The 12,636-nt window shown below is 36.3% G+C and overlaps 1 protein-coding gene across 1 annotated transcript; it reads left to right on the forward strand.

The window, feature by feature from the left end:
* The first annotated feature begins 971 nt into the window (after positions 1–971).
* LOC116265335 (uncharacterized) lies at positions 972–6,778 on the forward strand. The gene is made up of 8 exons (XM_031645882.2): positions 972–1,130; positions 1,244–1,421; positions 3,530–3,607; positions 3,712–3,787; positions 3,972–4,045; positions 4,173–4,243; positions 4,337–4,384; positions 6,446–6,778. Exons 2-7 carry the CDS (start codon positions 1,395–1,397, stop codon positions 4,377–4,379), a joined length of 369 nt encoding a protein of 122 aa, XP_031501742.1. The 5' UTR covers positions 972–1,130; positions 1,244–1,394; the 3' UTR covers positions 4,380–4,384; positions 6,446–6,778.
* The last annotated feature ends 5,858 nt before the right edge of the window (positions 6,779–12,636 follow it).

Consider the following 12,636-nt stretch of genomic DNA (forward strand, 5'->3'; position numbering starts at 1 on the left):
GTAGGTCCCTACTAGTGCACTATCAAGATTAACAGTGTAATATTTTCAATTGGTTGGATAACACATATAAGTGGTGATCAGATCTTAAATCTCATCTTAACTCTGGATTAATGCAGTAAGAATGTATTGCAGCAGTTTGAGTTACAAAGTTGGTGCAACTGAGTTCCCACTCGCTAGTGTTTGGTTCAGCTGTCTGGTGTAGCTGTGTTTCCATATCATACTATTAGGCAGCTGTTGAATCGAGATCTATGTATTTATAGTTTCCATATCATACTATTAGGCAGCTGTTGAATCGAGATCTATGTATTTATACAAGACTTGATTTGGATCTTACTTGATTCATTTGTTCTCCCTTTCTTAGTTTCCCTTTGGAAGAGGAGCAGGAACGTGCTATCTCATGAAACGTAAAGGCCAGCTCAAAAATTGCTGGAACAGCATGGTGACACCCGAGTCAGATACGGATATTGTTTCTTTTAATAAAATCTGACAAACGGATGATGAAAATTTTACAAGAACAATACGACTTTTGAAGGCCATCCCGAACAAAATTTTCAGGGCATGAATGGAGACTTAAAACATAATTTTGCCGGCTTTGAACTATTTTATTAGAAAATAAAATTTTAAGGATCAAATATACAAATCTGGAAAAAGTAAGAAAAAATGTTTATTTAAGTTTTGAATGCTTTCATAATGGTGCCGATTTTATTGAAAATTTCATCGTAATTGCATAAAAAAATCGCAGATATTTGGGAGTCTTCTCAGGTAACAAAGTGCTTTCCTCTCCATGAAAAAACTGAGGCCAAAAATAAGCCGAGGATCCAATTACAAGAAACTGAAGGTCACCAAAAAATCAAGTCATTTCAAGCACCCACTTGTCCAAAAAGTGAATTTTTGAAATTAAGAAAAATCGAATTTGGACTCAAACTCAAAGTAGCTGTTCTGCAGTTCAGCAGGAGGGAGGACTTGATCTTTAAGCTCAAGAAGAGACAAATTATCTAATCGTATTTCGTCATCGCCACCAAGGTGAAAATGTTCGGGGCCCCAAGCGCGACACACTCTCTCTCCCTCTCCCTCTCTGTTGTGGATAACCGTTAGTTTCTTGTGGGGAGGTTCTGCGTCGATTTCCCGCGGTACACAACTTCTTATTTGTAGTTCTCTTGTGTTGTTGTTCTTTTTATTTTCTTCTTCTTCTTCTTCTTCGGAACGCATGAATGAGGATTATCTGGTGTTGTTTCTTTCTCAGGGGGGGAGAGCGAACCTGTTTTATCCTTTGAGTTCCCATGATCGCCTTCTTCTATCTTGGCCGTTCACGTCTCTTCTAGAGCTTACATCGATGAAGGATGTACCCATGAGTTTTTCTGCTGCAGGGACCTGCCTTTGGTACAGAGAAGGAGATGGGAAATACAGATGAATGCCAGAAGGTGACTCTTTCCCCTTTCTGTTCCTTTCTATACGATTCTCTTGGTAAATGGTTTTGAAGTTTTTCTTTCTTTTGAATCTTAATGGAATTTGGGGATAGAAGTGTTTGCTTTGTTTTGCGGAAAAATATCAGTGGCATTTCGAGAAATTGGTCGTTGGATTCCATTTCTTGTTTCGTGAATTGAATCTTTATGCAATACTTGTTGTTTGTATTCTTCGTTTTTGGTGTATTTTTCTTGAATGATGATCCCGCACGTTTCAGACCCTCAGTTGGCACTACAATGGCGATACTGCGACTGTAAGATAGAATTAAATCCGTAGAGTAAGTGTTTCTTGGCGTATGACTGTGTGCAGACTAATTTAACTTGTGAACATCTGTGAGGCTAAAGCTGAGAATGGATACTCATGATGTTCAGGGATCATGTATTGGAATTTGGAACTATGCCACTACTGTTTGATTTGAGAAGTGAAAAAGAAAATCAACAATTGTTCGTGGACCACGGTTGTCCAGACACTTCTACCTATTAACTGCCCACGTTTCATATTCATGTCACTGCTCTTTTATTAGCTCTAGTTGTCATGTAAAAGTTGGACAAAACGTACTTATTTTAAACCTCAGTTGGTTATTTTTTAATCATGTCACTGCTCTTTTATTATCTCTAGTTGTCATGTAAAAGTTGGACAAACCCGGTACCTATTTTAAAGCTCAGCTGGTTGTTTTTTCCACGAGAGTATGTTCACCAGTATTCTATGAGGTTACATTCAGGTTCAGATCATTGTTAGGCTAATGGATTTTTGAATCTAAACGTACCTATACAGTTTACACACTTTAATTTCATCAAGCACCAGATTGAATCATCTTTCCCATCTTGAACCAAATTTCTGCAGAGAAAATTTTCTGGATGTAACCCAATCCATCGCCCAACCTTTTCTTTTCTTATCTTTTTTGGTTCAAGTCTCAGCGACCTTGTTGTCATGAATTTAGAAGTTAGTACATAAACTAGTCACTCTGAGTTTGGCTGTTTCAAAAGTGCTGAGGATATCTTCTTCCTCTTTATATGCATATAATATGAAAGTGGTAGCATGTGAAAGCATTTGAATCACAAAATACAGTTCCTAACAATATAAAATCCTTCTCCTCACTGTCTTGAGGTTCTAAGCATAGTCATAAAGCAAACATTGAAAATATGCTTCAATGTTGAATTTTTATTGCTAAAACAGCATAAACTCCATCTCAGGTATTTCTCATAATAATATCGTGGCATTTTCCTATTCTTAGTCTATTTTTAGTTCGTGTTTTTGCATTTTTGTTTATTCATTACTTTCAATATCAATATATTTATAAGAAAATTAGTACAAAAACTCTTAAATCATGATTTTTCTAATCTACGTATATTGCTTTCAGTTCCCAAGATTTTACTGAGAAAAACAATTTGGCTGTAAAATACCTATGAAGAACGTTGCCCACTAAAACTGTTTAACTAGATTGGTAACTATGGTTCTTAGAAAGGCGGGGACTGTGCCAAATATTTTGTAGCTTGAACCAGTCCAACATATACCACGTCTCGATTCAACAGGTTAATGAGCTAAACATGAACCCAGCTTGCTAAAGCTAGTTAGATGAGCGTCAACAGGTCAAGCTTACCTCGGTTATGCTCATTAGTCAAAGAGCAATTAATGAACTGCTTGACTTCGATGTGTGTGCCACTGTGAGGCCATATTATGTGTTCCTGTTACATTCTGCCTACTGGTATGTGCTTCTTTCTGTTAAGTCAATTTATTTATTTTTCACTTATTTTTGCCAATTCGTTTGAATTCATGAGCAAAAGTGAGCCTAGGTTCTGCTTATACAATCTTTGGGATCATTAAATTACACTTGCAATCTCAAGCTCAAGTTTTATCAAGTTTAAGCTTCACTTTTTATATTGATTGATCAGTTCAAGGCATAAGCCAAATAATCTATGTTGTTATCAGATGACTTGGCTCGACTCATGACAAGCATGAGCTGAGTTCGAGCTACTTAAATAACTTGACTGTGCCTTGTTCAGTTAGTTGAACATGTTCTTAGCCTAGTTCTAAGTAGATTTTCTTTCTCTTTTTCTGGTTTCAGGATTATTATAAGATTCTGGAAGTTGATTATGATGCAACTCATGAGAGCATCAGATTAAGTTACCGAAGGCTTGCATTGGTATTTTACTGGTTTATGTATTCATTGGCACCCTCAGTTGTCGTTTGCATACTTTAAGTTTTCATTTTCTTCTGGCTGTGTATATTTGAATTTTCTGTTCTTAGAAATGGCACCCTGACAAGCATAAAGGTGATAAGGATGTTACAGCAAAATTTCAAGAGATAAATGAAGCTTATAGAGGTAAAACATTGTATATATATGTGCATATGTTTGTGTATACGTAGGTATCTGTGCATCTGTGTGTATATATATTACATATCATTGAGATTTGGGGCTGACACTACATGTGTAAAATCAATGTTTACTGTGATTCCATTGATGTTCCTTTCACATAGATCATTGATTCATTATCTTGTTTATGCAGTTTTAAGTGATCCAGCTAAACGCTTAGATTATGATCTCAGTGGAAACTATGACATTGATAAGTACTCATTACGTGTAAGAACCATACTCCTTGATGTCCGGATTGGTGATTGCTCTTTTCTTAATTGACCATTACATAATAAACTGTTGTTCAATTTGGCATTGGGGTGGTTTGAGTAGTACTCTTTTGTTTTGGATGCAGGAATATCTCAGCCGATTTAAGGCAATGATACTAACTTGCAATGGCCTTGGCATCGGTGATGCTTCAACATGGTATTTCTCAGTGCTTATTCTTTTCTAGTGTATGGATTCTAGTACACAGAAAGTGTCCCTCTGTATCATTACTAACACACAGAGGACTTTCAGGGCATGCCAATTAAGAGAAAAGGGAAACGTTGTTGATCAGTGAGTCAGGTGCTCATTTCTTTCTGTTTCATTTCATTTTCTATTTCGATTGACAGGTTTTCAATTGTCAATATTGTTGATGTTGCAATTTCTTCTCTTTCTCTAAGATTTGAGAATTGATGCTTTGACTCATTTTTTTCTTTTGCTTGTTCATCCTTGACGGCAGTTGTTTTTTCTTATCTGTGTCTTCCATGATCCTTTATTTTCCTATTGCTCATTTACTATTTCGATTGACAGGTTTTCAATTGTCAATATTGTTGATGTTGCAATTTCTTCTCTTTCTCTAAGTTTTGAGAATTCATGCTTGGACTCATTTTTTTCTTTTGCTTGTTCATCCTTGACGGCAGTTGTTTTTTCTTATCTGTGTCTTCCATGATCCTTTATTTTCCTATTGCTCATTTACTATTTCGATTGACAGGTTTTCAATTGTCAATATTGTTGATGTTGCAATTTCTTCTCTTTCTCTAAGATTTGAGAATTCATGCTTTGACTCATTTTTTTCTTTTGCTTGTTCATCCTTGACAGCAGTTGTTTTTTCTTATCTGTGTCTTCCATGATCCTTTATTATTGCTTACCTGACCATTGTAGGAACATTAAGTAAATCCACAGACCCTATTCTATTTCTTCTTGTTTTAAAAATTGCAATCCTGCTTACAAACACTTCTTTGATTTGAATCATGCTACCCATAACCATTACCCTTTGGCCTTCATTTATTCTGTAATGGCTTGAAGCCTCAATTTATTTACTGACACAACTTGAGCTGCTAGGTTTCAAATCAGAGGTTCACATTCTAATTGTTTGTGTCCTTCAGGCCTATCACGTCTACTTCATGTTGGCCCAAGCACATCAGTAGCTGCAAATAATTTTTGTACATGTTTTTCTTATGAAGAACTCTTGTAGTGTGTTTAGGTTGTCCACATTTTCTTTGCCAAAATAAGAATAAAATGGAAATGCACTCTGATAGATCAAGGTAATGTTTAATACCCTTTTCCATATTAATGGAGGAATTAAAATGGAAATTTAGGCAGCTCTATTCATATTTCGTGATTGTAGGCTGATTGTGGCCACATTACAGTATGAATATTCTTCTACACATTATGGTTCATATTTATGTTCTGCAAATGTAACAAATAGTCAAAATAATAAGGTTATATTTAATGTCTGGAGTTTTTTATGAAAAAAGAAACAGCACTGTTAGAAATTATCTTTTGTTGATTTGACATTTCCAATGTCATATACTAGAAGTCTAGATCTGAATACCTATTGAATTCAATATCTCCTAGTGGTAGCAGAAATGGAAAATGAAATGGATCCTAAACTGTTCTCAGAAATAATAATTACAGTAAGATTGGAATATGGTTATGGATCAGATATTCCTTTACCAGTTATAGGGCTGCAGGTGCAGAAATTTAGTTGTTGTAGCATTACGACTTCATCCAAATACAGAATTTACATAAGTGGTCAAAATATCAGAAAGCATCTATTCTCTTATAAGTAGCAGTCTATCTCTCTTAACAGGAGCTCCTTCCACCTGGCTAGGGGGTTCCTTGGACTTGGAGACCTTCAAGTTAAAGGTCAGGAGTTCAATGACCAGCGTGCACATCTCTGTTTCCCCAAAGTGGTAGTTATCTGCCCAATACCAAGTTGCCTATACAAAAATAGAAAATAAAAAAAGATCTAAACAGCACTCTGTTTTCTGTCTTCTGGTCAAGGTGACTACTCGCATATACAGTTATATTCTTAAATTTTATGTACAAGAAGAATATGACGAGACCTGTGGTGCCAACTTGTTTGTAATGACTAAATCTATATTGGTACGTTGAAACAAATCTTAGACATGGATACCATGCATCAACATCTGGACCTGCCATAGTTTGGCAGGTCTAGATAAAAAATGCTGTAAATCACGAATTCAGGCATAGTCCATATCCATGCTCCGACATCAATGCTACCTAGTTTGACGTCAATGCTCATGACCTAATAGTCGCTTTGGTGATTCTATGTAGCTCTCTTTTGTTAAACTATTTGTCCGTTTGACTTCTGATATGCTGTTGCTGTTCACTATTCAGACCCTTCCTCTTTCAGCTTCCTCGTTCAGTCTGATTGGTGCAATTTAACAACAAAAGAAACATCACAGAGGCTGGCGTTGCAACAGTTGATGGCATTCTTTGTTGAGGGATCGCTTGGATACTTCATTCAATTCTGTTCATGCTTTGTTCCTCCATCTGTTGTATTAAGAAGTGCTGTAGGTGTTGCTTAAAATTTGACATTTGAACACATTTACACTCTTTACATGGTAATATAGCTGCATAAAGTCAATCTTTTGATGTAGTGTAAACGTCGATGATATTGTTATACTCGAACCATTAATTGAATCATGAAGGTCCTGGATCTCTTTATCACTGGGGGTGAATCACGGCAGTTGAGGCGATTACAAAAACTATAACGAACGTGTAAAGGTTAAAGAAAATTGTCACTCAACAGTTGCTCTAATATTCTTTGTTTTACTTTCTCACATCTCTTTACTCTTCTATTATAAGTCATTTTAAAATGAATTTAGGAAGAATTGACAAAGGTAGAAACCTGGATAGTCTTACGTAACCAAAAAGAAATTTTAAGTGATCATATCCTGTCGAATGAATATTGGTTTTGTAACACGATAAATAACTATTATGCCTTTTTCTCTTGTTTATGTTTTTCACTTTTCTTGAAGTATTTTTTTTTTTCCCATTTTAGCTAGTGAAGGTGATTGAACAACATAAATTTATTGTTCAGTAAGGGTTATTAGTGCTTACAGAGTTAACTCTTTTTTGTTAGTTTTTTTCTGTGTTAATGTTACATCCATGTTATTAACTTTTAAATGTCTTAAAAAAAATTAAATTTTAAGCCAAAACTCTATAAGCAACTATGTTTAACGTAAACATTTTTTTAACCATCTCATATTTTTAGATTTTCAAGTTTTTTCGAACATGTTGACAGTGTTAATCATGCCGCAAAATCGATGCACAGAATCAACCTAGGCTTGTTAAATGAATTCAAGGGGAGCGAATGTTTTCTTAAAATTTTCAAGTTACAATAGAAACTAAATCACAACATTATAAAATTTCAAAAAATCAAACGAATATCAGGATACATATGACAGCTTTACGAGGAGCAGACACGATAGAATTAGGCCTCATACAAACTGACCTTGATGGTGCTGTATCGAACAGCCAATATACAATGATAGTAGGATCCTAATGGACTAATGGTTGATCTTTTAGTGGCTATAATTTGATCACGCGAACCTTAAATACGAAAAAAGCGGTTTTATAAACAGTGTTTGATTGTAGGTCATTCTGTGATTGCAAATCAGTGTGTGAACTAATATTCACATTTTTTTCCATTTTAAATTTTAAATGCACTGATGATTCCCCCCTGCTCTTTCTTATTTATTCATGAGTTGTGGCTAAGTAGTAAAGTGCCCTTTTCTCAAGTTTCTAATTCCAGAGCTTTGTTACTGTGGTAGGATCAAGGTTAGTTTCGTTCATTTTCCTGGTCCAGATCCAGATTCAAATACAGATCCAAGTTATTTTTGACCCATTTTCACTTAAGAAAAAGAACTTGATTATGGTTCTAAACTTTCATTTTCGTATAATTGTATTCTTGCTGTGTCTTTTGGCGACATGAAGGACTATGCGAGTGTCCCATGAACCTGCCTTAACTAGTATTCTATGAATCTACCTTAATCAGATTGTGGGGGGATTCATAAGACACTCACATAATGTCTCTATTGCCAAACGACCCTACATATTCAATGATATTATTACTTCTGGTCTTCTGTGCCCAGCAAGTGCATTTTCATGATCCCTCATTCATTTGCATTTGAAGCAATGGTGGGAATACATGCGGTCTTGTGTGGGCCACTGCCCACACCCGCCCATGAAAAGTTTCATTAAAAGCGGTCAATATCACACTGTGATGACTAAAAAAAAGTATATGGTGCCCACCCCAAACCCGGGCTTGTGACTCAATTGCCCTTTAGTCAAAAAAATCATTGCTCCGCCACTGATTTTGAAGTAAATAATGTGGACTAGACTAGCTTTAGATGTGTCATTATTGATGGGAGATAATCAAACATGGGATGATCCGGATGAATTAGATCTATCAAGCTAATCAGACACTGTATTATTGCATCTACAGGATTTAGATAGCTTGCCAAACCTAAACCTATTCACATAACTAAACCTGTAGGAGTGTTTGGCAGAACCTAAACAAGCAATAACAGATCAAACAGAACACGAAAAGATCGGTAGTTCTCGACAAGGGATTTGATAGAAGCTGCTGAGGATCGTCGATCGACAAAAACTCATAAAGATTTGTTCCATGGTTTTCGTCTTAATGAGCACCATTTAAACTCTCCATCCTTAAAGAGAAAAGAATCAAGTAGCTACCCGTTTGATTTTACAAGGAGACACAGTCTCCTGTACACTGAGAACAATGGCAGGACTAAATATATAGCTCATGTTGCAGGCGACTCAGTCAAGGAGCGGTCTGATATCGATTCTTCCTCTTACCCCACTTGCTCACATCCCTAGATCTCACAATAATGAAGCCATTATTAGTTGTGATAGTTAGCATATGTATGCAATACAGGAAAAAAGTGCTATAAAGCAAGCTATTGTTGGGCAATGTGGCAAAATATGGGGCGATTGCTTTATGTTGCTTTACAAATCAATGCACACTTTTTTATTGATGCATACGCACCGTCCAATTAAAAAGTGTTAAGCTACAGTTGTAACCAGTTTGTTTACATCAAAACAATACAATTTACTCCTTGAGACATCAAATTAAGCAATTCAGAGCCTCAAAACAATGCCATAAGACTACATCCATCCTTGCATCCCACTTCAATCTTCTTTCTTCATGTATATAGATTTGGTTATATATATATATACATATATATATGGTCAAAAGACAAGGGACCATGGGGAAAGAGAATAATCTTAAAGGCTAGACAGAACCAAGAGGCAAAAGACAAATGGGGAGTTGTCCAGTGCATTGAGGGCTCTCGAGAAGGGGATGGAAAGACAAAAGAGGTCGTCCAACCCCACTTGGACGCTGTCCCATCAACTACACGTGCAGTTCCCAATTTTGGTTCCATTGTCCCTCAATATCAACTCGCATGTTCAAAGACTCAGTTTGGGACCAAACAGGGATTACTTTTTCAACAACAGACAATGAATTTCAACATCGAGCCTGTGTGCATGTGGATGGGTGAAGAAGAGAGGAAGAAGAAGAAGATAGGATTTAGGAAGAAGAAGAAGCTATAAGGGGTGACAAAGACAAAGACAAACCCACAATTTAGAATTTTGAGAGTTGATCTTAAAATTTCATCCTCATGTTTAAATGAACTGCGCTGATCGTATTCTTGATTGCTTTTTTGAAGGCAAAAACTTAAAAAAGAAAATAACTTTTACAAATGTAATTATGCAAATTTCGTCAATTATATCGCGCCGTATCTCGAGTTGTCGGCCAGCCATGTCACCACGTGGCGAGGGCCTCCACCAATGATGTGCCTTGTATTTGCATGACGAAGTTGCCGACTTTAGCCTACAACGGCTGCATGTTGTAAGCTTAGCATCTGCACATTAGTGATTGTCAGATGCATGCATGTACGGTCACATTCTTTGTTCTTATATGGAAAGAGATCAATATTGTTCATACTTAATTGGATTTAAATTATAGGGCTGTCTAACATTACTGTCTTATGTATCTGTCTCGAAAATTGGGGTATATTTATGAAACACCTTTTAAGTGTCTCTTAGTATTGCCAAATGCCCTCGATGGGGTCATATCTCTCATTTTGAGTTGGATAGACCTTTGTGAACCGGACCCTTATTTCACTAACTTTGTATCCACTTTTACATGTCATTGAGTTTTTAGTCTCATTTAGATTAAAAATTGGATTGGCGTTAGAAGGATACATATACACTGAACCTTAGCCATGGGGCGGTACATGTGGGCTTGTGTGGGCAAGCCCTCACCGACTCACATAATTTGCTTATTTACATATTGGTACCTACAACTATGAAAAGTAGGATTTTTTGAAATGTTTAAAATTTGGTTCTCCTGTGTTATTGCTCTATAGTAAAAAAAAAAAAAAATGTCTCCACTATTAGGGATAACAATGAATCAAATTTGAATCAGATATACCCTTAATGGTATCTGCATTTTAGGATATTCACAAATTGAAATTCCAGCATGAACAAAGAAAAATCATATTCAAATCTGAATCCCAATGTTTACTTTCACATCCATGTTTGAATCGGAATTTTGAACTGAATATAGACGATTTCAAAATTTAAGAGCATTGGATATAAGACATTTATTTAAAAATAAAACCAATCTGAATCCGATCGAATGTCATTTCTTAAATCCAAATCCCATCAGATTTCTTAATTGGATAGTAAACATTTTTCCACATCCGATTTTTTTGGGAGCGGTTCGGTAGGATAACATATCCAAATCAGATATTTTGATATTCCTATCCACTTCTGCTTTCTTAGAGCTATTTAATGAAGACATGAAGCACTTCAATATAATAATGCTTCCCTTTTATCTCAGAATGATGCCTTTTCTTGAGTCACGACCAAAGTGGAATAGTGCATTCGCAAAAAAGGATAATGGAATACTGCAAATGCAAGGCAGTACTCATACACTTTGACAATTCAGCAGGAAAAACAAATAATGGAATGACATTAAATAACTTAGGTCAATTTAGAATGTCACACAAATTAATGAAAGAGTTTATGATTACCCATGTGACGCTTTCCGGAGATCTTGTGAATTATCATCTCCCACTTCCAGGCAAAAAAAAAAAAAAATCAAATTTAATGCGAGTTTTCCAAAAAGCTTGGTTTCTTAAATTATTATTACTTGGTTTGTGTTGTGCACCACAATACTCTGAAAAAAGAAACAAAGGAAAAAGAGAAACTAAAATGTTGTGAAAATTTTCCCCATTCAAGATGTTGCAGAGAACAAGATTTGTGACCATGATAGTTTACAACAAGCATGCCCATTTGTGGGTTATGAAATATTGAGATTTTAGATATTTGCACATGAGAAAAAAAAAAGAAATAAGAAAATGAATGTACTAATTTTGATTTTGCTGAAGGGTGAGATCTCCATGGAAAGGGACCCATGAATCCAAGCCCTGCAATTTTAAGAGGTAGACTGTTTGAGTCCAAGTGGGGACTCACTCTCATCATCATGGGCTCAAAAGAAGCTGCATGTTGTGTCCTTTTCAAGGTCTGCACTGTGGCCTTTAATTGGGCATTTATCAAGATAAGGTGCAGAGCCCCAGCCACACGATGCTCATCAAAAGATTGACAGCACCAGACAACAGGTCCCTTGTTCTTCATCCCACCCATGTGCTGAGCAAGGAAGAAAAATTTGACTGGTTGGCTCCTATGCTCTCAATCTTGTGGCATGTGATGCACAATGACAAGAAATTTTTTTCCCAAGAAGAAATTGTCATGGTCTTTTTGACAGGAAAGGAAGTCTGAAGAAGTCTCCACGACCTAGTTGCGGGTCCGACTAAGTTGTTCGAGTTGAAGGAGGTCAAGAGTTTAATACCAGGGGGTTCTCACCTAACGTGATCCAGTAGGAGACTAACCCCGCAAGGACTTGCGTGTTTAAATTTAAAAAAAAAAAAATCTTTTGATGTCGGTCTCCAGGAAGGATGGGCCCGCCCATGTGGCGTGTGATTGAGCAAGGAAATCCAATGCAACCAACTACATTATGAGCACCTATTGATAATGACTTTATATGACCATATGAAATGTTGTCCTTTGAAAGATGCGTTTGACGCTCGGACACTTGGCAGTAGGAATATTAACATGGTGTTTTATAAAGTTGTACAAAAATTAAGGCAGATTCATGAAACACTAAAATACGATAACATGCCTAAGCCTTTGAGATATATATATTCATGAAACACTACTTATTCATGGAACACTACTGCATCAAAGTTCACGTTGTTAAAAACCATCGATGAGTTTAACATAGCTCCATGATTCCATTCTTATGGGCATTGACTCCTTCAGGCACACGCCATCTAAAACTTGAAGCAAATAAGCTCAATCCCGAACTTTATTTGGAAATCTTTGAAGAAAAAATTCCCAAGTTTGTGGCAAATCTTGGTGTGCCGTGCATGATCAGGTTTTAGTGATATGGGGAACATTTCCCACATGACTTGTTTGCTTCAAGGTTAATGAAG

Source organism: Nymphaea colorata, chromosome 12 (genome assembly GCF_008831285.2).
Source record: "Nymphaea colorata isolate Beijing-Zhang1983 chromosome 12, ASM883128v2, whole genome shotgun sequence".
NCBI classification, from domain to species: Eukaryota; Viridiplantae; Streptophyta; class Magnoliopsida; order Nymphaeales; family Nymphaeaceae; genus Nymphaea; species Nymphaea colorata.